At 42.9% G+C, this 27,778-nt stretch overlaps 1 protein-coding gene across 1 annotated transcript; it reads left to right on the top strand.

Annotated features, from left to right (window-relative positions):
• The first annotated feature begins 355 nt into the window (after positions 1-355).
• Positions 356-27,778, top strand: COMTD1 (catechol-O-methyltransferase domain containing 1). Its single transcript, XM_040320649.1, has 7 exons — positions 356-525; positions 3,932-4,059; positions 9,671-9,770; positions 13,167-13,285; positions 16,122-16,176; positions 18,687-18,823; positions 26,833-27,778. Exons 1-7 carry the CDS (start codon positions 444-446, stop codon positions 26,983-26,985), a joined length of 774 nt encoding a protein of 257 aa, XP_040176583.1. The 5' UTR covers positions 356-443; the 3' UTR covers positions 26,986-27,778.

Genomic DNA, 27,778 nt, shown 5'->3' on the forward strand with positions numbered 1-27,778 from the left:
CAGGTGGCAACCCTACCAAAACAGCCAAGGGCTGGTAATCTGCAATATAACACTTTTTTTATTTATTTTTTTAGATATACTTTAAAGATGCAAGCTTTCTGGATGTTCTTTATGTTCCTTCCCTGGGCATTATACAATTGTATAGTGCCCAAGGAAAGGACATACATTTATTTGCAGGGTTCCTCAATGTTAAAAGGGTTGAAAAAAGCTGACTTACCCAAGTACAAGACTATGACTGCTTGGCAAAGATGTATTACCTTAAACGCACCACAAGGTGGCAGCATAACACTAACACATTGTCTTCAAACAAAGCAGTTTTCATTTCCTGGTTGTCTACTTCCTCCTGAAGACGGTCACGTGACAGGTGAAGCCAATGCAGAGCAGTGAGAGGATGTGCAATGTGACTGTTGCTGTCCTTTGTACCTGTTCCTGGCTCTGCAGTCATGCCCCTCTCTGCAGGCACCCGAGATGCTGTGGCTGGCATAGCTGTGTTGGGGGCCACCTTTGTGGCTGGGGTCTACATTGGTGAGTACACGGGCACAGCTTTATTAACCACTTCCGTCCCAGTACCTTTAACTCCTAGTGTGCCAGAGTGCTTTAAGTTTTGGAGATGTGATAAGCATGTTTCTGTTTCTCCTAATGGATGATAGAGATGTTTTGTGGGTGGCAGTTTGTTTTCCTATCACATTTGGATACATATATTGTTTATAGTTTTTTTATATTTATTTTTATTATTAAAAAAAGAAAAGAACAAAATACATTGGAGCCAATATCTTTCTGGTCATTTTCCTTCCAGCTTGATCTACACTCACCGGCCACTTTATTAGGTACACCTTGCTAGTACCGGGTTTGGACCCCCTTTGCCCTTAATTCTTCCTGGCATAGATTCAACAAGGTGCTGGAAACATTCCTCAGAGATTTTGGTCCATATTGACATGATGGCATCACACAGTTGCTGCAGATTTGTTGGCAGCATATCCATGATGCGAATCTCCCGTTCCCTCACATCCCAAAGGTGCTCTATTGGATTGAGGTCTAGTGACTGCGGTGGCCATTGGAATACAGTGACCTCGTTGTCATGTCCAAGATACCAGCGGTGAGATGAGCTTTGTGACCTGGTGCATTATCCTGCTGGAAGGAGCCATCAGAAGATGTACACTGTAGTCATAAAGGGATGGATATGGTCACCAACAATACTCGGGTAGGTTGTGGCGTTAAAATGATGTTCAATTGGTAGTAGTAAAGGCAGCCCTCAAATTTTCCCCTCGCTTACTCGAGCGTGGGCGGTCCGGGTCCGGGTTGAATGGGTCCGGGTCCGGGTTCGACTTACACCAGTCGAATCTTAGGCTGTAATCTCCCGCCGGCCGCTAGGTGTCGTCGATTTTTTTTTACACGTCGCATATGCAAATGAGGAGAACCGCCGATTCACGTCCGTACGCCTGCCCGTCGCTCTTTTTCAACGTCGTTTGCGTTCGGCTTTTTCCGGCGGATAGCTACCCCTGCTAATATGAGGGGTAGCTAATGTTAAGTATGGTAGACATTCCCGCGCCGAGTTTTAAATTTGTTACGTCGTTTGTGTAAGTCCGTCGGGAATACAGATGGCCGTAAGTAACCTAGCCGCCGAAAACAATGACGTCCTAGCGACGTCATTTGGAGCATGCGCACTGGGCTTTTAAAGCAGTTAAATCGGCGCGGGAACATGCCTCATTTAAATTGTACACTCCCCCTAGCCGCGGAATTTGCATTCCGCCGGGGGGAGTTAAGATCCGACGGTGCAATTTGCGAGGTAAGTGCTTTATGAATCATGCACTAGCCTCGCTAAATTGCACCGGCGGATCGTAAAACACGTAGATCTAGCGGATCTAAAGATCCGCTGATCTACATGAATCTGGCCCAGTGTGTTATTTTCATTCCGATTGGTGCTGCTACTCGGGTGACCCCTTGGCCCCTCCCCTCCTCTTTTTCCTCTTTACCCTACTTTATTGAATTCTACTGCTTTTCTTCCTGGTACTTACTTTCTGATTCTCCCCAAGTTATTGCTGGGGAAGTAAATTCGAGTTTGAGGCGCCGGCATCCTGTGGGTCAAACGTCACTTCTGCCCATAGCTCTTAAAGGGCCATTTTTTGTTTATTTTTTATTAAAATTACACATTTTTTTTTCTCTTGTGTGTAAATATGAGACCTGTGGTCTTTTTGAACCCAGATGTCATATTTAAGAGTTCTTGTCATACTTTTATTCTATTACAAGGGATGTTTACATTATTGTTTAAAAGAACAGTGTAAAAATAAAAGGTAAAATAAATAAGAAAACAAAAAACAAATTTTAAACGCACCCCGGCCCGCCGATCTCGCGTGCAGAAGCAAACGCATACGTGAGCAGCGCCCGCATATAACAGGGGTTCAAACCACACATGTGAGGTATCGCCGCGATCGGTAGAGGGAGAGCAATAATTCTAGCCTCCTCTGTAACTCAAAACATGCAACCTGTAGAATTTTTTTTAAGCGTCGCCTATGGAGATTTTTGAAGCGTGACATGTTGGGTATCGGTTCACTCGGAACAATATCTTTCACAATTAAAAAAAAATTGAGCTAACTTTATTGTTGTCTTATTTTTTTTATGCGAAAGTGTATTTTTTCCAAAAAAAGTGCGCTTGTAAGACCGCTGTGCAAATACGGTGTGACAGAAAGTATTGCAACGACCGCCATTTTATTCTCTAGGGTTTTAGAAAATGATTTTTTTATCATGTTTGGGGTTCTAAGTAATTTTCTAGCAAAAAACAGTTTTTAACTTGTAACCAACAAATCTCAGAAAGAGGCTCGGTCCTTAAAGGGGTTGTAAAGGTTTGTTTTTTATTTTCTAAATAGGTTCCTTTAAGCTAGTGCATTGTTGGTTCACTTACCTTTTCCTTCGATTTCCCTTCTAAATGTTTTTTTTCTTTGTTTTCTTTGTCTGAATTTCTCCTTCCTGTTCCTCCTCAGTAAGCTGTTCAGTGAGCTGTTCTGACTGACTTTCCACGGCTCGGATGATGGTGGAAAGCTTACTGAGGAGAAACAGGAAGTGAGAGATTCAGACAAAAAAATAAACAATTTTCAAAGGAAATCGAATGAAAAGGTAAGTGAACCAACAACGCACTAGCTTAAAGGAACCTATTTAGAAAATAAAAAATCTAACCTTTACAACCCCTTTAAGTGATTAAAAAAATGTAACCGCTAAAGTTTTCTCAGAATTGTCTAGATTTTAAGGTCTCATTCACACGGACGGACCGTTCAGGTCCGCCTGTCGGTTTGGACGGCGGACCTGAACGGCCGCTCCATGCATCCCTATGGAGCGTCGGATGTCAGCGGAGACATGTCCGCTGACATCCGACCCGATCTGATCCGCTAAAAACAGACGTATGGGGGCACGTCCCCATCCGTCCATGGCGGATCGGATCGGGTAAGATCTGATGAAAACAGACATGCTGTCCGTTTTCATCAGTTCGCTCCATAGGACACAGCGGTGCCCGACAAGCCCCTCCCCGCTCAGTGAGCAGAGAGGAGCTTGTCATCGTCGGCTCAGCGGAGATCTGCGGACTGATCTCCCGCTGAGCTGAGCAACGGAGTCCGCCTCGTGTGAATGAGGCCTAAATTGCAAGATTGTCCACCTACCAGACAGTTTTTCGTGAAATATCTAGCCACTTTTCTGATTCTCCTTATTCTACCATAGTACTGAGGAAAGGAACATCAGCCACCCACCCACCTCATCCCGAAATGCAGCGGGATTTTGCTTTTTTTAGCTAGAAAAATTGACCATTAATCCTTTAATCATCAGACTTGATCTGATCCCCGCCACAGCCACTACAGGCTCTTCTGATGAATGTCATGGTCGCCAATCAAGAATGATTTAGAGCTGTAAAAGTGTATAAAGTAAAGTGTTTTTGTTTTTTTCCTAGGTAAAAAATATTTTATGTATAGAAGGAAAAAGTCACAGAAAATGTTTGATGGACAGGATGACCCACGTAGAACATACCTGCTTCGTCTTTCCCTTAGAGAGCACCCATCTGCGAAGAAGCTAAAACAGGTATGGAATGGCAAATCGGGTTGTAATGAGGATACTTTATTCAAAGCAAAATAACATTTGATGATAGGATGTAAGGTTAGTGGGCACTTGCGCTCCAGTTGCCTTTCCGATCTGCCTGCTTGCACTTGATTGAATTCTGAGATGTCTAGGAGAGATATTCAGCATGCTAAACCAGAAGAAGCTTAAAACTTAGTGGAAGACCACATGGGACAGCAGGTGGGAAATAACGGACAGACCTTAAAGGGGTTGAAAAGGTGAAAAAAAATATTCCCTAAATAGCTTCTTTTACCTTAGTGCAGTCTTCCTTCACCTACCTCATTCTTTCGATTTTGCTTTTAAATGTCCTTATTTCTTCTGAGAAATCCTCACTTCCTTTTCTTCTGTAACTCCACACAGTAATGCAAGGCTTTCTCCCTGGTGTGGAGTGTCGTGCTCGCCCCCTCCCTTGAGGGGGGAGGGGGCAAGCAGGAGAGTCAGGACACTCTCTACTTGGCAGATAGAGAAAGGAGCTGTGTTATTTAGTGGGCATCCTGACTCTCCTGTCCCCCCCCCCCTCAAGGGAGGGGGCGAGCACAACACTCCACACCAGGGAGAAAGCCTCACATTACTGTGTGGAGTTACAGACAGAAGAACAGGAAGTGAGGATTTCTCAGAAGAAATAAGGACATTTAAAAGCAAAATGGAAGGATGAGGTAAGTGAAGGAGGACTGCACTAAGGTAAAGGAAGCTATTTAGGGGGAAAAAATACCTTTACAAACCCTTTAACTTAAATAAATAACAACAGACAAGTGTTGGATATAAAGGCTGCGGTTGTTTGTTTATTATTGGTTTCAAATATTTATAATTCATCCACTCAAATTCAAATATATAAGCTTTAAGCTAACCTAGCCACTGCGGCTCAGGCTGCAAATACAGATTTCCAACTGTAATAAACTTTAATCAACATAACACAATATTTTTTATTTTTTTTTAAATACTGTACATGTCAAACCAACTAGTCCCCCTTTGTGTGTGTATATATATATATATATATATATATATATATATATATATATATATATAATTTTTTTTTATTAAAAACAAAGGTGACACTACCACATAACAACAGCCATGACAAAAATTTACGGGGGGGGGGGGGGGGGACACCACGGCTCCTGTCATTCTGAAGCGAATGTGCCTTATGGTGACGGAACCCCTTTTTTTAGCCTGCATTCACACCTGAGCGTAGCGTTTTGCGGCGTATTTTACCACGATTTGCGGCGACAAAGCGCAGTGTTTTTTACCGCGATTTGCCGCAACAAAACGTGACGTTTTTTACCGCGATTTTGTACAGGTCTAGGGTCACCAATGTAAAATGCCAAAATACGCTCAATTCGAGCGACAAAAAAGGGTCCAGAACTTGTTTAGGCTTCAGGCGTTCGGCGTCAGGCGTTTTGTAGTGGAGATGTGAACCATCTCCATAGAGAATAATGTTTTTTTCCCCCTCTAGCGTTTTGGGGCGTCGCGCTCCAGACGTGGTTCTGGCCAGATCAGTAGATTGCTTTAAAGCGGATGTGCCACGGGAACATAATATTAAAAGCCAGCAGCTACAACTACTGCAGCTGCTGACTTTTAATATTAGGACACTTACCTGTCCTGGAGTCCAGCGCCGATCGCAGCAGAGCACGAGCGATCGCTCGTCTCTCTGCCGATTGGCTCCCGCTGTGTGCTGGGAGCCGAGTGTTCCCAGCACACAGCGGGCGACAGACGGGATGTGACGGAATGCCCGTCTTTTGCCCGTAGCGTGTGGCCGGAAGTGGGTGCAAATACCTGTCTTTAGACAGGTATCTGCACCCCCCTCCCCCCTGAAAGGTGTCAAATGTGACACCGGAGGGGGGAGGGTTCCGATCAGCGGGACTCCACTTTAGGGTGGAGAACCGCTTTAAGAAAGGCCTGGATACTTTCCTAAATGTACATAAAATAACTGAGTACTAAGATTTGTAGGTAAAGTTGATCCAGGGTAAATCCGATTGCCTCTCGGGGGATCAGGAAGGAATTTTTTCCCCTGCTCTAGCAAATTGGATCATGCTCCGCTGGGGTTTTTTGCCTTCCTCTGGATCAACTGTGGGTATGGAGTTGAGTGTATGGGATTGTACTGTGTTTTTTTATTTTTTTTGTTTATTTTTTGTGGTTGAACTGGATGGACTTGTGTCTTTTTTCAACCTGACTAACTATGTAACAATGTAACTATGCTTCAGGCGACAAAACGCTCAGGTGTGAATGCAGCCTCATAGCCCTAACCTTGCTGGTTCTGTTCAGATTCATCTGGATTTTCCTGGGCTTTTACATGAGACCCAGGAGAGGTCACCTGTACCCTTCTTCTAAGCCGCGTGAGCACTAATATGTTTCCCCTAGAGAGCCTCAGGCTCCCCAGGGGGGACTTGAAACTGCCATTCCTGCCGCTCTACCATGAGGAAAAGGGGGGGCTAGAAACCGCCTTCCCCCCTTTTCCTATCATTAGAACAAGAGCAGAAATGTCACCACATAAAAACATTTAAGCCCATCTCCAGGCAGAATACCTTTTTTAAAGCAAAGGTTCCCTTGCCTGTATCATTTTCATTTGTGGGGGAGGCAGAGTTGCAGGTGACCATGAGGTTGGAGAGATGCTTTAAAGTATAACTGAAGACCAACCTTTTTTAATATTAGAGTGGAGAGGGATTAGAAGACCTGGCAAGTTTGTATTGCTGTCTGTGCCCCTGCTATTGAGTCACCTTTGCTATTTGTTCTAGTGACCATTGTCACCTAAAGTAAAAATGTCAAACTTTGGGGGGTCATGAGAACAGGAATAGAGAAAATAGGGACATTTTCCAAAGAAGGAGGCCATTAGTTGAGGTAACCACCAGAAATTTCCCTCAAATTGGAGGGATTTCCTCTCTTTTTCCAGTCATGCTTACCAATGGAAAAAATAGGGACACAGATGGAAATCGGACGGATCATAACCCTCCTTTACTCTTTCCAGAATAAAAAATTGCCTTTAGTTCTATTGTAACCGCTTGCTGCATGGCCACAGTACATTTACTGCGGCAGGGCAGCACTGGCAGGCAGGATCACGTACATGTACGTTAAAATGCCTCTTCCAGGTTAGAAGATATGTAAAAAATAATACAATATTAAATAAAAAAAATATTATTTTTTTCTTTTTTAACATACTGTAACTAGTCAGTATTCCTGATTATCGCCACACCAGTCATATGATGATGCTGTACTGCACCGGTGATGGTATGTAAAAAAAAAAAATTGTGGGGGGGGGGGGAACTAATTTTATTTATGTTCTTAATTTTCCCCAAAACTGTGACAAAAAAATTACAACTTCAAAAAAACTGACCATGCCTCTTACTAAATACTTCAAACTGTTTATTAGTTAAGTTTGTAGACGTTATAACTTTCCCAAAAAACAATTAACATACACTTACTGTGATTTTTTTTTTTTTTAAAGACATGAAGCGGAAAATTTTTTTACCTAAATTTATGAAGAAATTGTATTTTATTGGATATGTTTTGTAACAGAAAGTCGAAAATATTGTTTTTGGTGTTTTTCACAATTTTCAGTATTTCTTTGTTTATCTGCTTGCCAACCAGCCGCCGCAGTTATACGGCAGCAGGTCGGCTCTGCTGGGCGAGATCACGTAGCCCCTGACGCCGACGCGCCCCTGACACCGACTCACACACAGCTCCCGGGCCTGTCAGAGGGGGAAATGACCTATCGTCTGTTCATACAATGTATGAACAGCGATTTCTCATTTCCCTATGTCAGTCAACCCCCCCTTCAGTTAGAACACACCCCAGGGAACATGATTGATTAACCCCTTCCTCGCCCCCTAGTGTTAACCCCTTCACTGGCAGTGGCATTTTTATAGTAATCAATGCATTTTTATTACACTGATCGCTATAAAAATGCCAATGGTCCCAAAAATGTGTCAAAAGTGTCCGAAGTGTCCGCCATAATGTCGCAGTACCGATAAAAATTGCTGATCGCTGCATTACTAGTAAAAAAAAAAAATATTAAGAAAAATGGCATAAAACTATCTCCTATTTTGTAAACGCTATAACTTTTGTGCAAACCAATCAATAAACGCTTATTGCGATATATATTTTTTTTTTTTTACGAAAAATATGTAGACGAATACGTATCGGCCTAAACTGAGGAAAAACATTTTTTTTATATATTTTTGGGGGATGTTTATTATAGCTAAAAGTAAAAAATATTTATTTTTTTCAAAATTGTCGCTTTATTTTTGTTTATAGCGCAAAAACTAAAAACCGCAGAGGTGATCAAATACCACCAAAAGAAAGCTCTATTTGTGGGGAAAAAAGGACGCCAATTTTGTTTGGGAGCCACGTCGCACGACCACGCAATTGTTAGTTAAAGCGATGCAGTACCGAATCGCAAAAAGTGGCCTGGTCTTTGACCAGCAATATGGTCCAGGGGTAAAGTGGTTAAATAGAAAAAAATAAATCGAAACCCAGGGGCAAAAAAAATGTGTGAAAAAAAAAAATTATTATATACATTTCATTTAATTTGGCTAGTGTTGCACGAGCAATTGCCAGTTAAAGTAGCACGATGCTGAAGTGCAAAAAATGGCCTGGTCATGAATGTGGTAAAACTTTCCAGAAGTGAAGTGGTTAAAGTAGACCTAATCCTTATACAGTGACATATTGTAAATTATTTTGATGTAACCTGTCAAATAGTGCAAGAGTTACCTAATGTGCATAGAGTATATGTCTCTTTCCTATGAGCCTAATTGGTCCATCCATGTAAAGCAAATCTACTGATCTGTAAATGTCATCCATGTCAACTCATCTCTAGTGGCGGCTGGGGTTTTTTCTTTTGAGGGGGAGGGGTGGACATCAAAGCCCTGCACTTACCCCATCTAGGAAGCGTGTCCAGCGGCTTTCTTCCTCCTCCTGTGGTGTGGATCAAGGCTCCTTCCGTGTTGCATCTCCCTCCTTACTCCCAGGCGTCCAATAAGATTGAACTAAAGTAAACCTGAACCCCAACTGGAAGACATTTAGCTTGCTAAGGCACTGTATATATTGAACAATTGCTATGTATTTTTTGTTTTCAACTTTTTTGGATCTCAGTGCTACTGACCTTCTCCAGTCCTTTACCATCAAGAAACACGCCATGACAAATGCCATGTAGCCATTACTGGTATGTTTGCATGTAGACAGGGAGAGGCTGCAGATCATCAGCAGCACTGAGATGAAACAAAGGATAAAAAAGGGGAAAACAAGTATCCAATTTTTAATAAATTGGCAGTTGTTTTAGATGCCGTACACAGTGCTTTAGAAATTCAGTTTTTGTTTCAGTTTACATTTACTTGAAGGGAGAGCAATTTCCATTTATTTCAGTGGGAAGGTCATGTTGCTCAGTGGGAGTTAGAACACCGTGTTTCTCTATTAAGAGATGAATGTCAGCTCCCTTGTCTGACATCCACCTAAGGTATTTGACACATCACAGGTAGGCGTTTAACTGGCATGCTTAATTTTTAATGAGTTCCCTTGGAAAAATGCATGACAGTTTTCTCCTATAAAAAATACCTTGTAAAGTAATGATGACTTGTGTTTTCAGCATCTTTCAAGGATCACTCCACAGGATATAAGCAGCGATGCCATCCAACTATTGGCAAACCTGGCTAAAATTATTAAATCTAAGAAGATTTTAGATATGGGTAAGGACGCATAGAACATTGCCAGATTATATAAATTAAACGCATATATTTTATTTATGGCACAATGAGGCAGATTTACTAGATTGAGAATCTTCACGCAAAACATTATTGTGTGAATGTTCACTTTAACTATCCACTGATGTGCAGGTGAAATCTGTAAACTGGAATTTGTTTTTCACATATATAATTGAAATGAAAATACACACAATGGGGGAGATTTACTAAAACTGGTACACACAGAATCTGGTGCAGCTGGTCATAGTAACCATTCAGCTTCTAGGTGTTATTGTCAAAGCTTAAGGGCCAGTTCACATTGGTCCAACATGCACTCCAACTTCAAGAGCACAAGTCGCATGACATGCCAAATCCCTCCACTGGATCATCACCTTAACTGCTCTGATAATATTGAGGAGGAACCCAATGCCAATTTTTTTTTTTTAAATGGCATTGGGTACTCCCCAAGACCATTCCAGACCCTTTAGTCTGGTATAGATTTTAAGGGCAAACCCCACAGCAAAAAAACAAACAGCGTTCCCCCCCTCCCCCCAAAAAAATCCATACCAGACCCTTATCCGAGCATGCAGCCCGGCAGGTCAGGAAAGGCCCTAAAGCACCTTGTCCCCATGTTGATGGGGCCAAGGGCCTCTTCCCCCACGACCCTGACCGGTGGTTGTGAGGGTCTGCGGGCAGGGGGCTTATCGGAATCTGGTAGCCCCCACCATGTGAATGAGTATGGGGTACATTGTACCCCTACCTATTCACCCAAGAAAAAAGCAGTGTAGTGTTACAAAAAACAAGAGATGGTTTTTGACAAAGCCTTTATAGAAATCGAAGACTGTCCCCCCGTCTTCTTTCTCCGCTTCCTCCGCGGATGTCTTCTTTCTCCTCTTTCTCCGCTGATGTCTTCTTTCACTGCTTCCTCTGCTGATGTCTTCTTTTTCTGCTGCCGACCCACTTAAAATAAAAAATTGTCCTCCTCCAATACTGGCTCCTGCCATTCTGTGAGCTTCAGGGTCTGTCAGTTCTTATATAGCTTTGGGGCGTGGCCACAAGGTGACTTCACCTTGAGATCCCACCCCCTTATGCCCATGACATCACAAGGGGTGGGGTCTCATGGTGACATCACCTGATGGCCACGCCCCATAGCTAGATAAGAACTGACAGACACTGAAGCTGACACAATGGTGGGAACAGGCATCAGAACAGGAGCTTTTTTTAATTTTCAGCGGGTTGCTGGCTGAGGAAGAAGGCATCGGTGGCGTAACCGGAGAAAGAAGGCATCGGGGACGTAACCGGAGAAAGAAGGCATCGGTGGCGTAACCGGAGAAAGAAGGCATCGGTGGCGTAACCGGAGAAAGAAGGCATCGGTGGCGTAACCGGAGAAAGAAGGCATCGGTGGCATAACCGGAGAAAGAAGGCATCGGTGGAGGAAGGGGAGAAAGAAGACATTGTAATTGATGTTCATCTTTAATAGAGTTCTTGTCAAAAACCGTCTCTTGTTTTTTGTAACACTACACTGCTTTTTTGGGGGTTGAATGTACCCCAAACTCATTCACATAGGAGGAGGGGTCAGGATCTGGGGGCCCCCTTCTTAAAGTGGCTTCCAGATTCTGTTAATCCCCCTGCCTGCAGACCCCCACAACCATCGCCCAGGGTTGTCAGGAAGAGGCCCTTGTACCATCAACATATTGGGATGGTATGGCTCGCTCCTTCCCCTCCCCCTTTCCTGACCTGCTGGGCTGCATGCTTGGATAAGATAACAACACAACCTGGGGAATGCCCAGGAAAAAAACAGGCCTCCTTACCGACCAGCCTGCAGAACAACCAAATTAACCTTTTTAACAGTATGCGTTAAAAACAGGGGTTTTGTCCGCACGCATTTGCAAACGAATGCGTGAGCCACAGAGCCGCGCCAAGGCACCCTGTAATCTGTGGTCCTAACACTAAACAATGAGCGTCCCCACAGTGGAGGCACATGCATTCTAATGGATAGATGAGGGCAGGTGGACTGAAGGGGAGCCACCCCTCCTTAAAGGTACAGGAGCACACCAAACACCCAGCATATAGCACAATGGCTGCATAGGCGCTGATGTACTGCTGGACCAATATAAACACCACAGGTGAAACAAAAACGTGTCCGTGCATGCTTGGATAAGAGTCTGGTATGGATCTTGGGGGGACCCCACGTCTTTTTTTTTTTTTTTTGGTGTGGGGTTTCTTAGTATCAATACCAGACCCTTTGGTATGGTCTTTGGGGGGGGGGGGGGGGGACTCCACAGTTTTTGTTTTTAATTTTGGTGTCCCCCCCCCAAGATCCATACCAGACTCTGAGGGCCTGGAATGGATTTGGGATTTATATACATTTGGTGCGAGGTTTCATTCATACCAGAAGCAAAGGAATTGTTTTGATTGGTCAAAGGACAAGTCGCAATCATCTCAGTCGGATCCCATTCATTGAAGTCACATGAAAGTTGGACCTGAAGTTGCAGGGCAAAGTCGTATCGGAAGTCGTGCGACTTCCGGGTTGGATCAGTGTGAACATAGCCTAACAGAACAAGTTAGAAGCTGATTGGTTACTATGTACAGCTGCTCCAGATTTTGTGTGCACCAGTTTTAGTAAATATTGTGTGAAGATTCTCAACTCCTTTAGTAAATCAGCCACATCTTTTAATTTCTTTTGTGCTAGTTTCCTTAGATATATTGCATGGCCTGCTTTTATGTGTTGTCTTGTGCTCATTTCCTTCCTATTGTGTACCTTGATCCCAGAGTTGATCCCATATGTCAGATAAGCTCTCTTCTAGTGCAGATCTTCCCTGTTAATACCTGGCCCTGGCTATAGATCTTCTCTCATAACTAATTTATTTCTCCTCCTGCTACAAACCATCTGTGAGAGTACAAATTCCATTCAAATTTCCTGTGTTGTATTATTGATCGGCTCTGTCACATGATATGTAGAACAAACACACATTATCATTTGCCCTAGATTATAGTATTGACTTTCTTGGATTTTATTACTACAATTCCTTCTTCCATAGCCGCTTCGCTTTTGCACACCCTATACCAGAGTTTCCCAACTCCAATGTTCAAATAGTCCCAGCAAGTAATGTGAGGCTTTTTCTTCTATGAAATGGTTGTTATAACTACCAAACCAGCAATATTGATTAGATTACTGATGCAAGGTGAAGGAAACTTTTAAAACGTGACCTGTTGGAAGTACTTGAGAACCGGAGTGAAGAAACACTGGTATATAACGTATTTAGGTTGGGGGTGTATATATGACGTATTTACACTGTCCACTGCAGACATTTTCATTTAGCTATATTTTTTTTTCTATAAAAGCGAATGTAATATTTCTATATTTCTTTTGCTAACCACTCTGTCTTTTGTTTTGCTAAGGGTGGAGCTATGGTTACAATCCTTTGATCTTGGCATTGGTACTTCCATCTGATGGAAAGGTTGTGGCAAATGTGCGAGACACAGAGGATGTCAGCAGTGCGAAGGAATACTGGAGTGAGGTACATAACTGTACTTGTTTGTGACTGTGAAGTGTTCAGGTTGATTTAAAATATTAAAGTGGTACTAAAGGCTCCATTTTTATTTATTTTTATAACAAACATGTTATACTTACCTGCTCTGTGTTATGGTATTGCACAGAGCAGCCCGATCCTCCTCTTCTCGGGTCCCTCGCCCCGGGCTCCTGGCTGTAGGGATTTGGACTTGTGCTAGTTCTGTCTACACTGGTTCTAAATACTCTTTCACTGCTCTGTGATTCTGAGCCTAGCTAGTCTGTCCCTGGAATACCTTATTTGTTATATGCCCTTTCTTCTGTCTGTCTTTGGAATACTCCCTGGTAGGGCTGGGGAAAAATCGATTTGAATCTTGAATCGAGTTGCAAGGTCAAATCGATTCAGATTTTCAGCAAATCGATTTTTTTTTCTTCACCAGTACGGGTGCTGACACCGCGCTGGTCCTGAGGAGCTGTGGGTAGAAGTTTTTAGGCGAGGCCGTGGCTTTGGCCTAGTCCCCGAGGCCGGACGCCGCGGACTAGGCCGAAGCCGCGGCCTCACCTAAAAACTCCTGCCTGCAGCTACTCAGGACCGGCGCGGTGTCCATCAAAAAAAAAACTCGATTTGAATTGTGAATAGAATTTTTCTTTGGGAGAAAATGGCCCCTGGTCTTCTTTCTGCACTGACCTCAGCCTGTTCGTGAATTATACTTTCTGCCCTCCACCAACCCTGACCTCTATATAGAACCTGTAATGATACAGATTACTGTTAAAGATACAGATGAAGAGTTCACTATACAGCAATACATCAACTGTGGCACAACCTATGTAATTTACCTGATCACCTGTATTTCATGCAGCCTTCGATATGTAGGCTGTACCACACGTCTTTTAAGAGCCTGTATAGGGGAAAATTATTGTGACACAAATAATTCAAACGCTAGAAATATTTCGAATGCAACACGTCACTTTAGGGAATGTCATCAGGGCGATCTCTCCTCTTTCCGTTTTAGAGGAATAGAACAATTGTCTCACTCACCCAGAGGTGAGATCATCTTTTCTTCATTGCCCTACTCAGCCAGCAACGAGCACCCGGGAGCCTTGCTTTCTATGTGATGTATGGGTAGCAGCACTGACTTTTTTTGTCTATAACCCTGACCTCTGCCTGTCCCTGGATTATGAAATCACTAATATCAATCTGCGCAATTATCACAATCATACCAGGTGTTCAATGTGTACCAATAACAAAATATGTAGTGCAACGCTGCCCTCATTAAATTCAATTCACAAAAAAAAGCTTTTAATAATTAAATGATATAAAAGTAATGGTGATAAACTGTAAATAATACTAAACGGCACTTTGTGAAAACTAAGGCAAAACCATAATAAATCCAATAAGTGTGTTAATTATAACTAAAGGCCAGGAGAGTCCAGAGAGCTGGGAGAGCTGGGTCTAAGGATCCTGGCAAGACCAGCGGAGACCAGTCACCCTGCACAAGGTCTGTCTTTATTACAGGAATCCCTGCACACAGGCAAAGTTTCACACTGGATTACTACACCGATCTGGAAGGAAAACACAAAGCACACAAAGATTCAAACAAGGATACACATGACTCTGGTATTTAAACTATATATACATATCCGGAGTTCAGCTCTCACTGTTTTGCTAAAAAAAAACAGCTGGAGTGACTAACTCCTCTAACCCTCCACCCCACCCCAAATCCCCTTTCCTATACCTGTCCTGTTTAGAAGGAGATTATATCAGAGAAAATCCATCAAAAAGCTACTGCATGGATTCACCCTGGTTTTAAGTGGTTGTAAAGCCTAAAGCCACACGATCGGACTTCCATCGGTGCAGCCTCATCAGCGCACATTGGTGAAGGAGAAAATTACTTATTTGCAACATTTTATAACAAAGACTAATAAAAACTTTTTTTTTTTAACAATTTTCTGGGTTTTTTTTAAACAGTGATGATTAAGAGTCGGTTCACACTGGGGCGGCACGACTTTGGGGGCGACTCGGCAAGGCGACGACTTCAGAGGCGACTTGCAAAATGACTTCTGTATAGAAGTCAATGCAAGTCGCCCCCAAAGTCGTACAAGAACCTTTTTCTAAGTCGGAGTGACTTGCGTCGCTCCTATTAGAACGGTTCTATTGAATAGAATGGGACGCGACTTGTCAGGCGGCTGAGTCACCTGACGAGTCGCCCCAGTGTGAACCGGCTCTTAATGCCACCAAAAGAAAGCTCTATCAGTCAAAAAAAAAAAAAACTATTTAAAAATATTAAAGATAAAAAAAAGTGTTTAAAATATCTTAAAGCTGAGTTCCACCCAAAAATGGAACTTCCACTTTGGGTGCAGGTGACATGCTGTAATTTTTTTGGGGGGAGGAGCAGGTACCCTGTTTTTACGGGCACCCAGCTTCCAGGCGTCAGAAGGAAGATCACCTCTCCCCCTCCCTCCCTGAAATCTTCTTGGACACATCACAGGTCCCGGAAGATTTCCCGGGCCATTCACAGCGTGGCTCGCGCATGCACAGTGCGGCGCCTGGCTGTGAAGCCACAGCCGGGCGCCCACAGTTAAAATGCCGGCGCCGCAGAGAGGAGGGGGAGAGGAGCGGGGTTTCCTGCACCCACATTGCTGGACCGTGGGACAGGTGAGTGTCCGATTATTAAAAGTCGTCAGCTACAGTTTTTTGTAGCTTCTGACTTTTGAATGAATGGAACTTCAGGTTTAACTCAAAATAATAAAAATAAAATTGACTTATTTATTTTCTCTTGAAATTTCTAATCTGCGACTTTTCAAGTACCTGGAAATCACGCTTACTTTTTTTGTTTTTCTTAAAGGCCGGTGTGGACCGTAAAATTGATGTTAAAGTGCAGTCTGAAGAGCAGACACTGGGTAATTATTTTACTACGATAACTAAATAGTAATAATGTTCTACCAAATATTTTTATTGTGGTACATTGGTAATTCAAGCAGAATATTTCTTCAATAAGACAAGCAAAGTTATTATATCTGAAAAGCGCACAGAGAATTATTAAAAACTTGTTTCTGTTTGGAATATAGCTGAACAGTAAGGAAGTAGGTAGCTAAACATTAATAATTACTCACTGGGGTATTGTGGGCACAAGGGCCCTATTATTTTGCCTTCTAAGAACTCTGACATATGTGTGAGACTATTCCTGAAGTATTGACACATATGTTTTACATACATTTTTCAGATATCAGGTAGACTGGTATTTGAAAATGTAGGTTTTAAAAGTATTTTGTAAGGGTCTATTCATTTAGAACATTCCATTCAAAAGGTATGTTTTTTGTTGGAATTGATGTAGAGAAGGATCTTGTAGGATCCAATTCTAAAGTATCGCATACTATTATAAAACACCTCTGAGAGTCTCTGCCTATGATAAGAGGGGGTGTGTGCCTTTTCTCCAATCAGCAATGTTGGCTATCTTGGGTGTATGCCCAGACATCACACTCTTGGTCAGATTCAGAGAGAGTTACGCCGGCGTATCAGTAGATACGCCGACGTAACTCTGAATCTGCGCCGTCGTAAGTTTAAGTGTATTCTCAAACTGAGATACACTTAAACCTAGCTAAGATACGACAGCCTGCGCCGTCGTATCTTAGGGTGCAATATTTAGGCTGGCCGCTAGGTGGCGCTTCCATTGAGTTTGGCGTAGAATATGTAAATGACTAGATACGCCTATTCACGAACATATGTGCGCCCGTCGCAGTAAAAATACGCCGTTTACGTAAGCCGTTTTCAGACGTAAAGTTATTCCATCAAATAGCTGGACTAGTCAATGTTAAGTATAGCCGTCGTTCCCGTGTCGAAATTTGAAAATTTTACGTCGTTTGCGTAAGTCGTCCGTGAATAGGGCTGGACGTAATTTACGTTCACGTCGAAACCAATACGTCCTTGCGGCGTACTTTGGAGCAATGCACACTGGGATATGCATGCGCCGTTCGTAAAAAACGTCAATCATGTCGGGTCACCCACCATTAGCATAAAACACGCCCCCTCATCCTAATTTGAATTAGGCGCGCTTACGCTGGCTCCATTTACGCTACGCCGCCGTAAGTTAGGAGGCAAGTATTTTGTGAATACAGTACTTGCCTCTCTGACTTAAGGCGGCGTAGCGTAAATACGATACGCTACGCCGCCTTAAAGTTGCGCTCTCTCTGAATCCAGCTATCTGTGTTAAACAGGAAGAGAAAATCTCCTAACACAATCTGAACTTTCTAAACAATATATAAATGTGAAGACAGCTGATATACATGTAAAACCTATGTAGGGAGATTTGGTTCATTTCTGTGTATCATCTGAGGCTGTTCACTTCACTGGGTGTATGGAGGGTTTACATCGACTTTAAAGCGGTGGTTCACCCTCAGTGACATGATTTTACCATCGAGACAGGCATTGTAGCGCGAGCTACAGTATGCCTGTCCCGATTTTTTTACCCCCGTACTCACTGTGTACTCGTACATTATAGATTTTGGCTCCCACGGGGAATGGGCGTGCCTATGGAGACACTCTCCCCGAAGACAGCCAGAGTAGGTCTCGGCTCTTCACGGCGCCTGCGCACAGGCTATGCGCAGGCGCCGTGAAGAGCCAAGCCTATTTCGGCTATTTCCGGAGAAGTGTGACGCGCCAGAGCCGGCCGTCAATCATCCTCCGTCTCCATAGGCACGCCCATTCCCCGAGGGGAGTCGGTATCTTCGATGTACGAGTACATGGTGAGTACGGGGATAAAAACATCGGGACAGGCATACTGTAGCTCGCGCTACAATGCCTGATTTTATGGTAGAAGAAAACATTTTTTTTTTTTTGGGTTTATAGGGTGAACCCCCGCTTTAAGGTGCATCTATCATGACAATGATCGCTGTGTTGCCATTGCTGCCTTTCATCTGAAAATGATAGCTGCCTAGTAGTAAACTAAGCAAATGAAAAATTGAGAAAATTAGGAATTCCTTATAATTTCTTATTATTATTTCTTATTATTCTCTGAACTTATACTGGGTTAATGACTAGAAAGCATTAAAGTCAGGAAACTAAAATTTTCCGAAGGAAAGGTCATCCTCCATATTTCTCGCTTGACAAGGTGCACTTTATCACATATCCAGCATATCCAGTCATATAAAATTTTACAACCGCTGTAGTAAAATGTGGAATGTATACTGATTGTCACACATATGATTAATGAGAATGTTGTGAGTTATAAGACTCTTCAGCATCGTTTCATGAATACCTCGTTATTCATAAATTGCCGGTGTGAGTAAGATCCTATAATGTCAGATCCTATAATGTCAAACTAGTTTGTCTAGTTAAAATGAATCCGATCATTTTGTAAAAGCAGTGTTTAACGGTTTCAGTGCGTTAAAATGTTATATTTTTATTTGTATAGATGACCTACTCTCTACTGGACAAGCTGGTACATTTGACCTAATTTCCATAAATATGGCTCATCAACAGAATTGCAGAAAATGCTATGAAAAATGTCTGCGTCTCTTGAGGATTGGAGGAATACTAGCCATAGATGGGGTATGTTAAAATACTGACGCTGTAACAGTACACATTATAATTTTTTTTATTAGTAAGAGTATTAATCCCAGAAGATGGTGGAAGTTCAACTTTAATGCAACAAAAACTGTATCACTGTTCTTGGGGTTATCATTCATCCAGTCTTGAACCAGTCAGCTTTGTGAGAAAAACACCAGACAAGCACATTCAGGCTCACTTCACTCACCAAAACTTAAAAATTAGGTACAACTTAAATTTAAATTCCCACTCTGAATGTTTTTTGAAAAATCAAATGTAACTTTCCCAGACTTGGTATTGAAATATATCTGAAATGTATGAGCGTCACCAAGATGCCTCAGCCACTGTGAAATAGGATCCACACCTTTCCAGTGCATTTCAGATGTCTATTTGCAGAGTACTCAGTTAGAGTTGTCAAAGGCAGTCAAAAGGTAAACAGAATGTTGTGACAATTTACCGTAGTGGGTTCAAACAGTCCCGGGACAGGTTTGTTTAGTGCCCAAGGGCAAGGATGCAGAGTTGTGCCCCCTTCCCCATTGTTAATGAATGCCTTAGAATGGGTTTACTGCCCTGTGTCCATTCTCTGTCCCCATGCTCTGTTGGGCCCAGAGCAGCTGTCCCTCCTGACCACCCCTTGTTCTGGCCCTGGGTTCAAAACCAACTGTAGGTCAAGGATTGTGGTCTACCACTTTGACAGGGAGGAAAGGTTCATGGGAGTACAAGGGAGGGCTATGACTCCCACAGATGAGCTGGAGCCTAATTGGTAATGTGAAAGCTAGTGTTGGCGAGGCAACAGCTCCAGGTGTTTAATCTGCCAGTTTGATGGCAGGAGGGCCTTCGGGCCAGAGGTAAGTTTGTGGCAAGGATTGGTGTCATGGTAGCTGCAGTTGAGGGCCTTGCCATTTTCTCTTGCTACGGGTGAGTTATAAACTATAGAGTCTTAGCCAACTTTAGGGTCTCTGGCATCTATGTCCCCCATACGGTGTATTCCACTGAGGGTGCAGGCCAGGCTAGGAGTCCACCCTGACTCCATTTAATCGGCAGAACAAGGATAGAAAATTCTCAGCCACAGCACACCATACAAGCCCAGCATATAATAGGTGATGACAGCCTAACTCCACCCAGGCCAAGCCCTCCAACATGTTTCTCCCCACCCTTGGGGCTTAGTCATGGAGGTAAGGAAAATATATATATATATATTTTTTTAAGGGTGTCTGTCTTTTTTTCATTTATATAGCAAAAAATCAAAACAACTAGTGGTGATTAAAGACAACCAAAAGAAAACACTATTTGTGCGAATGTGTTGCATGACCGCGCAGTTTCCAGTTAAACAAACACAGTGCTGATTAGCAAAAAATGGCCTGGTCATGAAGGGGGTAAAACATTCCAGAGTTCAGGTGGTTAATCCTACATGATAACAAAAAAGGTTCCTTGCACATGTAATAAAAATATTTTGTATGGCACTGTAGTACAGGAGGGGAGACCCCAGGATGTAGAAGTTTGTGTGGGTTCTCCTGGAGAGCCCTAGCCTGGAGCCGAGTCCTGTGGTCCTGGAATCTAAACTAAGGAGAATGTGATGTAATAATCATGAGTACCACAATGCCCCCTCCTCCCACTTTGCTGGATTTTACTAAAGAATTGCCCTTACATGGGACTGCTTACCATTTATATGGACTGCAATGAAGTTACTGTTACCACATCTTGAAATTGTATTGTTATAGTCCATTTCTATGGACTAAAAAAAATACGTATGTGTAGCGCTAAAATTAATAAATGAATATCAAAATACCAAAAAAAAATGTGTATAGTAAAAAATAAAACACATATAACATTAATAAATGTTAGACACAAATTGTGAAACATGTGAGATTCCTCTGTAGCGAGGGGTGACAACAGTGCCAACTGGCACGTGAACTGATGCACCTAAGGTGGTATCAAACATAAAAACAAAGTCCAACAAAAACTCCTAAGTGTGATGATCCGAGGTATGTAGCAAAGTTCATCAACATCCACAAGTCATTCAAGTGAAAAGGTGAATAAATAGAAAAAGCGTGACTCCTTTAACGTGACAATCCCATCACCGGAAAAAGTGCAGGCTTACCGGAACTTGTTGACCACTGGTGGCATATGCCAAAAGAGGTCAGTCAAGGCTTTATATGACGGTTGTCAAACAGCAATCCTTGGCAGGAAGCGTAGGTCCAACTGGTGGGTAGGTCCTTATATGGAATAGGTCCCCAGGAGTAAGCCGGAAGCTATACTGATGTTGGTATCCCAAAACCAATTGGCTCAGTGTGTTAGTGGTGCATAGAGAAAAATAAAGAGAAGTGGCCACATAGCGTAACTCCGTATAAAAGAAAAAATACGTGTTTATTCACAGCTAACAAACTTACATTTGGCTGGAAGTAAAAGAGCTCTTGCATGTAAATGGGGCGACAGTGGAGTCCTCCCGACGCGTTTCGTGGTCAAAAGCACATCGTCTGGGGTGTCTCTCCACTGCAGCCCACTCCAATATATGTGTAGTCCATGTAATCATCATTTGATTGGATGTGATTACATGGACTACACATATATTGGAGTGGGCTGCAGTGGAGAGACACCCCAGACGATGTGCTTTTGACCACGAAACGCGTCGGGAGGACTCCACTGTCGCCCCATTTACATGCAAGAGCTCTTTTACTTCCAGCCAAATGTAAGTTTGTTAGCTGTGAATAAACACGTATTTTTTCTTTTATACGGAGTTACGCTATGTGGCCACTTCTCTTTATTTTTCTCTATGCACCACTAACACACTGAGCCAATTGGTTTTGGGATACCAACATCAGTATAGCTTCCGGCTTACTCCTGGGGACCTATTCCATATAAGGACCTACCCACCAGTTGGACCTACGCTTCCTGCCAAGGATTGCTGTTTGACAACCGTCATATAAAGCCTTGACTGACCTCTTTTGGCATATGCCACCAGTGGTCAACAAGTTCCGGTAAGCCTGCACTTTTTCCGGTGATGGGATTGTCACGTTAAAGGAGTCACGCTTTTTCTATTTATTCACCTTTTCACTTGAATGACTTGTGGATGTTGATGAACTTTGCTACATACCTCGGATCATCACACTTAGGAGTTTTTGTTGGACTTTGTTTTTATGTTTGATACCACCTTAGGTGCATCAGTTCACGTGCCAGTTGGCACTGTTGTCACCCCTCGCTACAGAGGAATCTCACATGTTTCACAATTTGTGTCTAACATTTATTAATGTTATATGTGTTTTATTTTTTACTATACACATTTTTTTTTGGTATTTTGATATTCATTTATTAATTTTAGCGCTACACATACGTATTTTTTTGGTTGTTTTGCTTTTTTGAATAAGCCGTGTCAGCAGCTACCATTTACGCACACCTGGCAGCGCAGGGTATCCACTCTCTTTCCATTTCTATGGACTGTTTACAACTATTTAAAGGGGTTGTAAAGACAAAAATATTTTCCTCTTAAATTAAAGTCTGACAGTAGCTGATATAATGCAAAACATTACTTTTTACTTTAACTAGTTTGATACCTGTTGAAATCGAGCTGATTTATTCACCTCCGTCACTCCTGAATCAGTATTCTCACTAACTTCCTGGTTTGCGGTGCGCATTCATTCTTGCTACATCACGGCCTAATGGGAACTACAGTTCCCATTAGGCTTAGCCTCCATGCCTGTGAGGGATAAGAGAGCATCTTCACGCAGGGCTGTAGTCATAGGGAGGGGGTGAGCACATTCTGCTTTCCACCATGCAAAACGGCTCAGTGGCTGGTGGAAAGCAAGAAGAGGAGAGACAGGAAATGGCATTTTCAAACCTGGATTACTGTAATTTGGAGGTCAAAAGGAAAAACGAGGTAAGTGATATTTAAATGCTCTAGCTTACAGCAATCAATTGATCTAATAAAAAACAAACCTTTAGGCCGGAATCACACTAGTGCGTTGCTTTTTTGAGCTGCGTTGTCGTTGCAGATTTCTCTAGAGGGTGTTCTGCAGATCAACTGCGGTTTAGCTGCAGATCAGGTGCGAATTTGGAGACCTGGGAGAACTTCCGGGTGAGAGGAGAGTGGGGGAGAATTGTATTGAGCTGAATGAGAGAAATTCCTGCAGAGAACTGAACACATGTGCGAATTAGATGCGTACCCATAGAAGATAATGGGACTGAATTCGCACCTGAGCCGCACCGCAAGACATAAAAACCGCATGCGGTTTGGAGGCAATACGCAGTGCGGATGCATCGCACATATGTGAACCAGCCTCATTGAAAACAATGTATTTTGAAATGTCCTGCGAATTAGATGCGGTTTAAACCGCACTCAATTCGCATAGGTGTGAACCTAGCCTTAGGCCCCATACTCACGAGCAAACATGTCTGCTGAAACTGGCCCGCAGGCCAGTTTCAGCAGACATGTTTGGTCGTGTGTGGGCGCGAGCGGGCCGAATTCCAGCAAACATTTGCCCGCCGGGCCTTTTCCCAGCAGACAAATATTCCTGGACTTGTTTTAAAACAGCCCGCTGGAATTCTGCCCGCTCGGACATGTACGGTCGTCAGTACAGACCTACCGTACATGTCCAGGCGCCCGCCGTCCCTCGCATGCGTCGAATGACTTCGACGCATGCGTGGAAGCATTTTAAAGGCGGGCCGCCCACGTCGCCGCGTCATTGTCGCGGCGACACCGCGTCATCGACGCGGCGACACCGCGGACACGCCCCGCGTATTGTTTACGCGCGGACTTCTGTACGATGGTGTGTACAACCATCGTACAGAAGCCCTCTGGCAGACATGTATGGTGAAAACGGACCGACGGACCGCTTTCACCATACATGTTTGGTCGTGAGTACCCGGCCTCAGTGTTCCTTTATGTAAAGAAGTTAGTTGCAAAAAAATAAATAAAACATTTATATAATTTGTAAATAATATTTTGTATGTTTTTCATTGGTTGTTATGGTTGGTTTATACATATTTACGCTGTCTCTTTATTTTTTGTATTTGTAGATTTATAGTTGACTGCCTTATTACCTAAAGAAATGGTTGCCTCTGTTAAGATGCAGTCACTGTTCTACTTGCCTCAGTACATTTTTAAAGCTATAAGCAGTATTAAACCCAAAAGCAAATATTGATTATATTGCAGCTTACCAACTCCTTGGTAAGCTGCATTCGTTTTCTTTTTTAGACTTTTGTTTCCTTTATTTTTACCTGGTGATCAGGCTAGTAAGTGTGTTGTTTTTCAAAAGATTAAGCTCTCCTGCAGATGTATCGGTTACAGGGATGAGAGAAACTAACACTGTCATTGGTGCTTACAGGGATCAGCTATTTTTTAATTATGCAAAACCTTTATCCTAAAAGGAAAAAACAGTTTTTTGTAACTGAGTTTGGCATCATTGTGTTGGTGTATCTAAGTCTGCTAGTACATGTAACACTCCCCTCCACCCAGACTGACAATGCTGCTGTCCAACAGTGCCCCCTGTGCTCCTTCATTCACAGTGGGGGCACTCAAATACAGGAGGTGTGTTACTGGCCAGATCACCAGATAAAGACAGAGGGGAAAAAGCCAAAGAAAAGAAAACAAATGCAGCCACCACATCTAATCATCAGTAAGCTGCACAATATATATTTTTTCCGAATTTAATACTGCTTGAAGTTTAGCTAAAAAAAAAAAAGAAAACCTCCCTACAGCTTTAGTCAAATGACTTGCCTGTAATGAAGAATGTCCCACATCCTTTCAGGCAGCTTGACCCCAAAGAAATCTTCACTGCAGGCATGGCTGTCCTCTTCCTGTGTCTGAACTTTTGGTGCTGCAATGGTTAAAAGCTTTAGGCAGAACAGCAGTACAGATGATCTGGTTCTTTCTCTGATTACACTGCCTGTAATAATAATCAACAATCTGTGAATGGGTAAGATTCTGAAAAGATACAGGTTTCTGATTCGGACCATCTGTACTGCTGTTCTTGAAGAGGTGAAGAGTGAAACTGTTACCCACTGCAGTGCCAGAAGTTCAGAGACCAGAAGAGAACAAACATCCCTGCAGTGAAGATTTCTCCAGGATAGAACTGCCTGCACAAGGTGGGACATACTTCATTATTGGTAGGGGATGTGACTAAGACTAAAGGTTTTTTTTTGTTTGTTTGTTTTTTTTAACTAAACTTTAGCTTAAAAGGATATGTTCGCCTATTAAAAAAATAAAAATGTGCATTTACTATTTGTTTTTGTAGGAGCCTGCCAAGCATTGCACCAGCGATCAGCAGATCGTGGGTGCATCGCAGGGTTCCTGCAGACTGTCAGTGTAAGCTGTTTGCCCATACCTTTTGTATAGGCAGGCAATTACACGACAGGAAGAATCAATTGACTCCCTAGAGCGCCCAACAGCGCACTGGTAGTTCATTGAGAACGACAAGCCATCAGCCGCAAAGGCTGTCAGTACTTGTAGTTCATTCATTCATAGAACTCTGTGCATGAATGACATGGCCATGTGGGCGAAGACCTGCACAGCTGCGCTCTTTTCAAATAGTGACAGCGGGTGCAGGGAGATGATCCCCGACCCACTGTCACAAGGAGCTGCTGCAGGAGTGGGAACATGTTATATGTTCTACCTAAAAACGGGTGAAACATGTAACATGTTCCCAAAGGTGAACTTAAACTTTAGATCAAATTTTGTTGTGCTGGGTGGTGCTGACAGGGTCACTCATGGCTCAAATTTAAGGTGATTCGGCCAGGATTCGAGTGGTCTATGGCCAGGTTAGAAGGAGCTGGTGTTTTTCTTCCCTTTTAGGTATATAGTATACAGGTAACCTGGAAAGCTGCCAAATTCATACTACAAGAGAAATTAACACAAGTTGTAACAGGTTTCCCTGATTCCTTAAGCTGTTCACTGAATACTAGAAGAGTTGAACTCTAATATATAGAGACAACCACTTCTTGAGAACTGTTTGCCTTTACACTGTACAAGGACTATTGTTTTGAGTGTGTAAAGACACTTAAAGAGAAGTATGGGTAAAGGTTTTTTTTGGCTATACTTAACTTCTCATATGGGTCACAGGAGTAGACTTACTTTCGGTCCTCTGTGACTCAGAGTCAGCTGATAGCGGGCTGTTGACTTTTATCAGCTGACAGGGCAAAGCTGCACCAGACTGGGGAAGTTTCCCAACAATATTGCCAGGATCCACCTGACTGCCTAACAGCTGGCTTCACCTGCTGGAGCCAAGGCCAGCCATGCCCACCCCCCTCCCCAGCCCGGCAGCTGGCTTAGCCTGTCAGCGCACTGCTGATAGCCTGAGCCAAATGCTACCGCCCCCTCTCCCCAGCCTGGTGGTCCAGCGCTGGAGGGGCAGGGCAGAGAAAGTTGACTGACGGTCACCAGTTTCTGCTCAGAGTGGACTGAGAACTGAGTGGTCAGCAGTCATGTGATCGTTCAGTTCTCAATGTTAGAGCTGGAAAGGGAGCTGCAGCATCACACCGATACCTTTTGTTATGTAGACAAAACTTCTCAGGTTTCAAAATTGAGATTTACCATGTATATATAGACCTGAAGAACATGGCCTACATTCTCTAGTTTCTCATTTTCTTCCTGACATATACTGCACTTCATACTTCACCCTGCAAATCCCTGTGTTCACTTGTAACCTGGTGGTTTAGATCTTCAGGTTTTGCCTGCAAATGAGCTGGTGAAATTGCCCCAACCTCTCCACTCTGCCAATCTGAAACCATGGGGTGGGGGGGGACATATTCTAATCTGCATCCCTATTGAATCATACATGCATGTGCAGCTACAAATGCTAGGGTAGGAAGATTGCAAAGAATGGCTTCCAAGAGCCTGTGATCCTTCCCAGAAGCACATTAAAAGCCATGATCAGTTTGGCTGCTAAGGATCATGGGAAAACATTGTCACTTTTTGGCATAGCAGCAGTATTTCTTGAACAGCATTGACAGTTTACTGAATGATTTCTTTCTACAAGGAAGTTGTCCTTTGAATGAAAGTCTTTTGTACTATTTGGCAGGTCCTGTGCAGTGGAGCTGTACTGAGAATGAGCCCGAAGACTGAGAGTGTACAGGGAATGCATCAGCTGAATGAAGCCATCCTAAGGGACGCTCGTGTATTTTTAAGTATGCTACCTCTTGCTGATGGACTGATGTTATGTTTTAAACTTTGATCCAAAGTTTATTTTTTATCGCCTCAAACTAGATGCTGTATGTACTTTTAATATATTTAAAGTGAAAGTCATAATCCTGTGGCAGCCATCTACTGTGATAATAATGAGCTTCAACGGCAAGAAGTGGATTTTGCATAAGCCAGTGACTGAGCAGTAATATAGCAGCGAAGATCACCAGTAAGTAATATAACCAGCGCCATGGGAAATGTCTCAGCAGCTGGGTCAAGGAGGCAAATTTCTTTGAGTTGGGCCTAAATCTCACTTTTCTTATCTCAATAACAGTTATTTCATTGGTTTCTTAAGGCTCCTTTCACACTAGCTGACCCCAGTTGGTGAATTCCAGTGAAACTTTGGAGTCTGACTTTGAAGTGGCTTTCACACTCTCTGGCATTGAAGCCTTGTCAAAGTTGGATCAAAGTGCTGCAGGAACCTTTTCTGAAGTTGCAGCATTTTCAGTAGTGTCAATTGGAATGGCTTTCATAGTGATACATGGCATTTCCCTCTGATCCCTCCTGTATTGAATTGTATTGTAACCGTACTGTCTGTCCTCACGCTGTAAAGCACTGCGCAAACTGTTGGCGCTATATAAATCATGTATAGTAATAATAATTTCACTTGTCCTGCAACTTGGGGTCTCGCAAGTCGGATCCTAAGTCTCGCAAGTGTGAAAGGAGCCCAAGTCTTTATTGTAATTGGATACAAATTGCACATCTTATGGAAGTTTAACGCTTATAGTGCCTTGAAAAAGTATTCATATCTCTTGAAATTTGCCACATTTTGTCATGTTTCAATC

Source organism: Rana temporaria, chromosome 8 (genome assembly GCF_905171775.1).
Source record: "Rana temporaria chromosome 8, aRanTem1.1, whole genome shotgun sequence".
NCBI classification, from domain to species: domain Eukaryota; kingdom Metazoa; phylum Chordata; class Amphibia; order Anura; family Ranidae; genus Rana; species Rana temporaria.

Coding starts and splice junctions, on each gene's coding strand:
- COMTD1 (XM_040320649.1), top strand. CDS start 444: ATGCCCCTCTCTGCAGGCACCCGAGATGCTGTGGCTGGCATAGCTGTG. Junction 526..3,931: donor TGTGGCTGGGGTCTACATTG/GTGAGTACACGG, acceptor TTTTTTTCCTAG/GTAAAAAATATTTTATGTAT. Junction 13,286..16,121: donor CGAAGGAATACTGGAGTGAG/GTACATAACTGT, acceptor TTTTTCTTAAAG/GCCGGTGTGGACCGTAAAAT.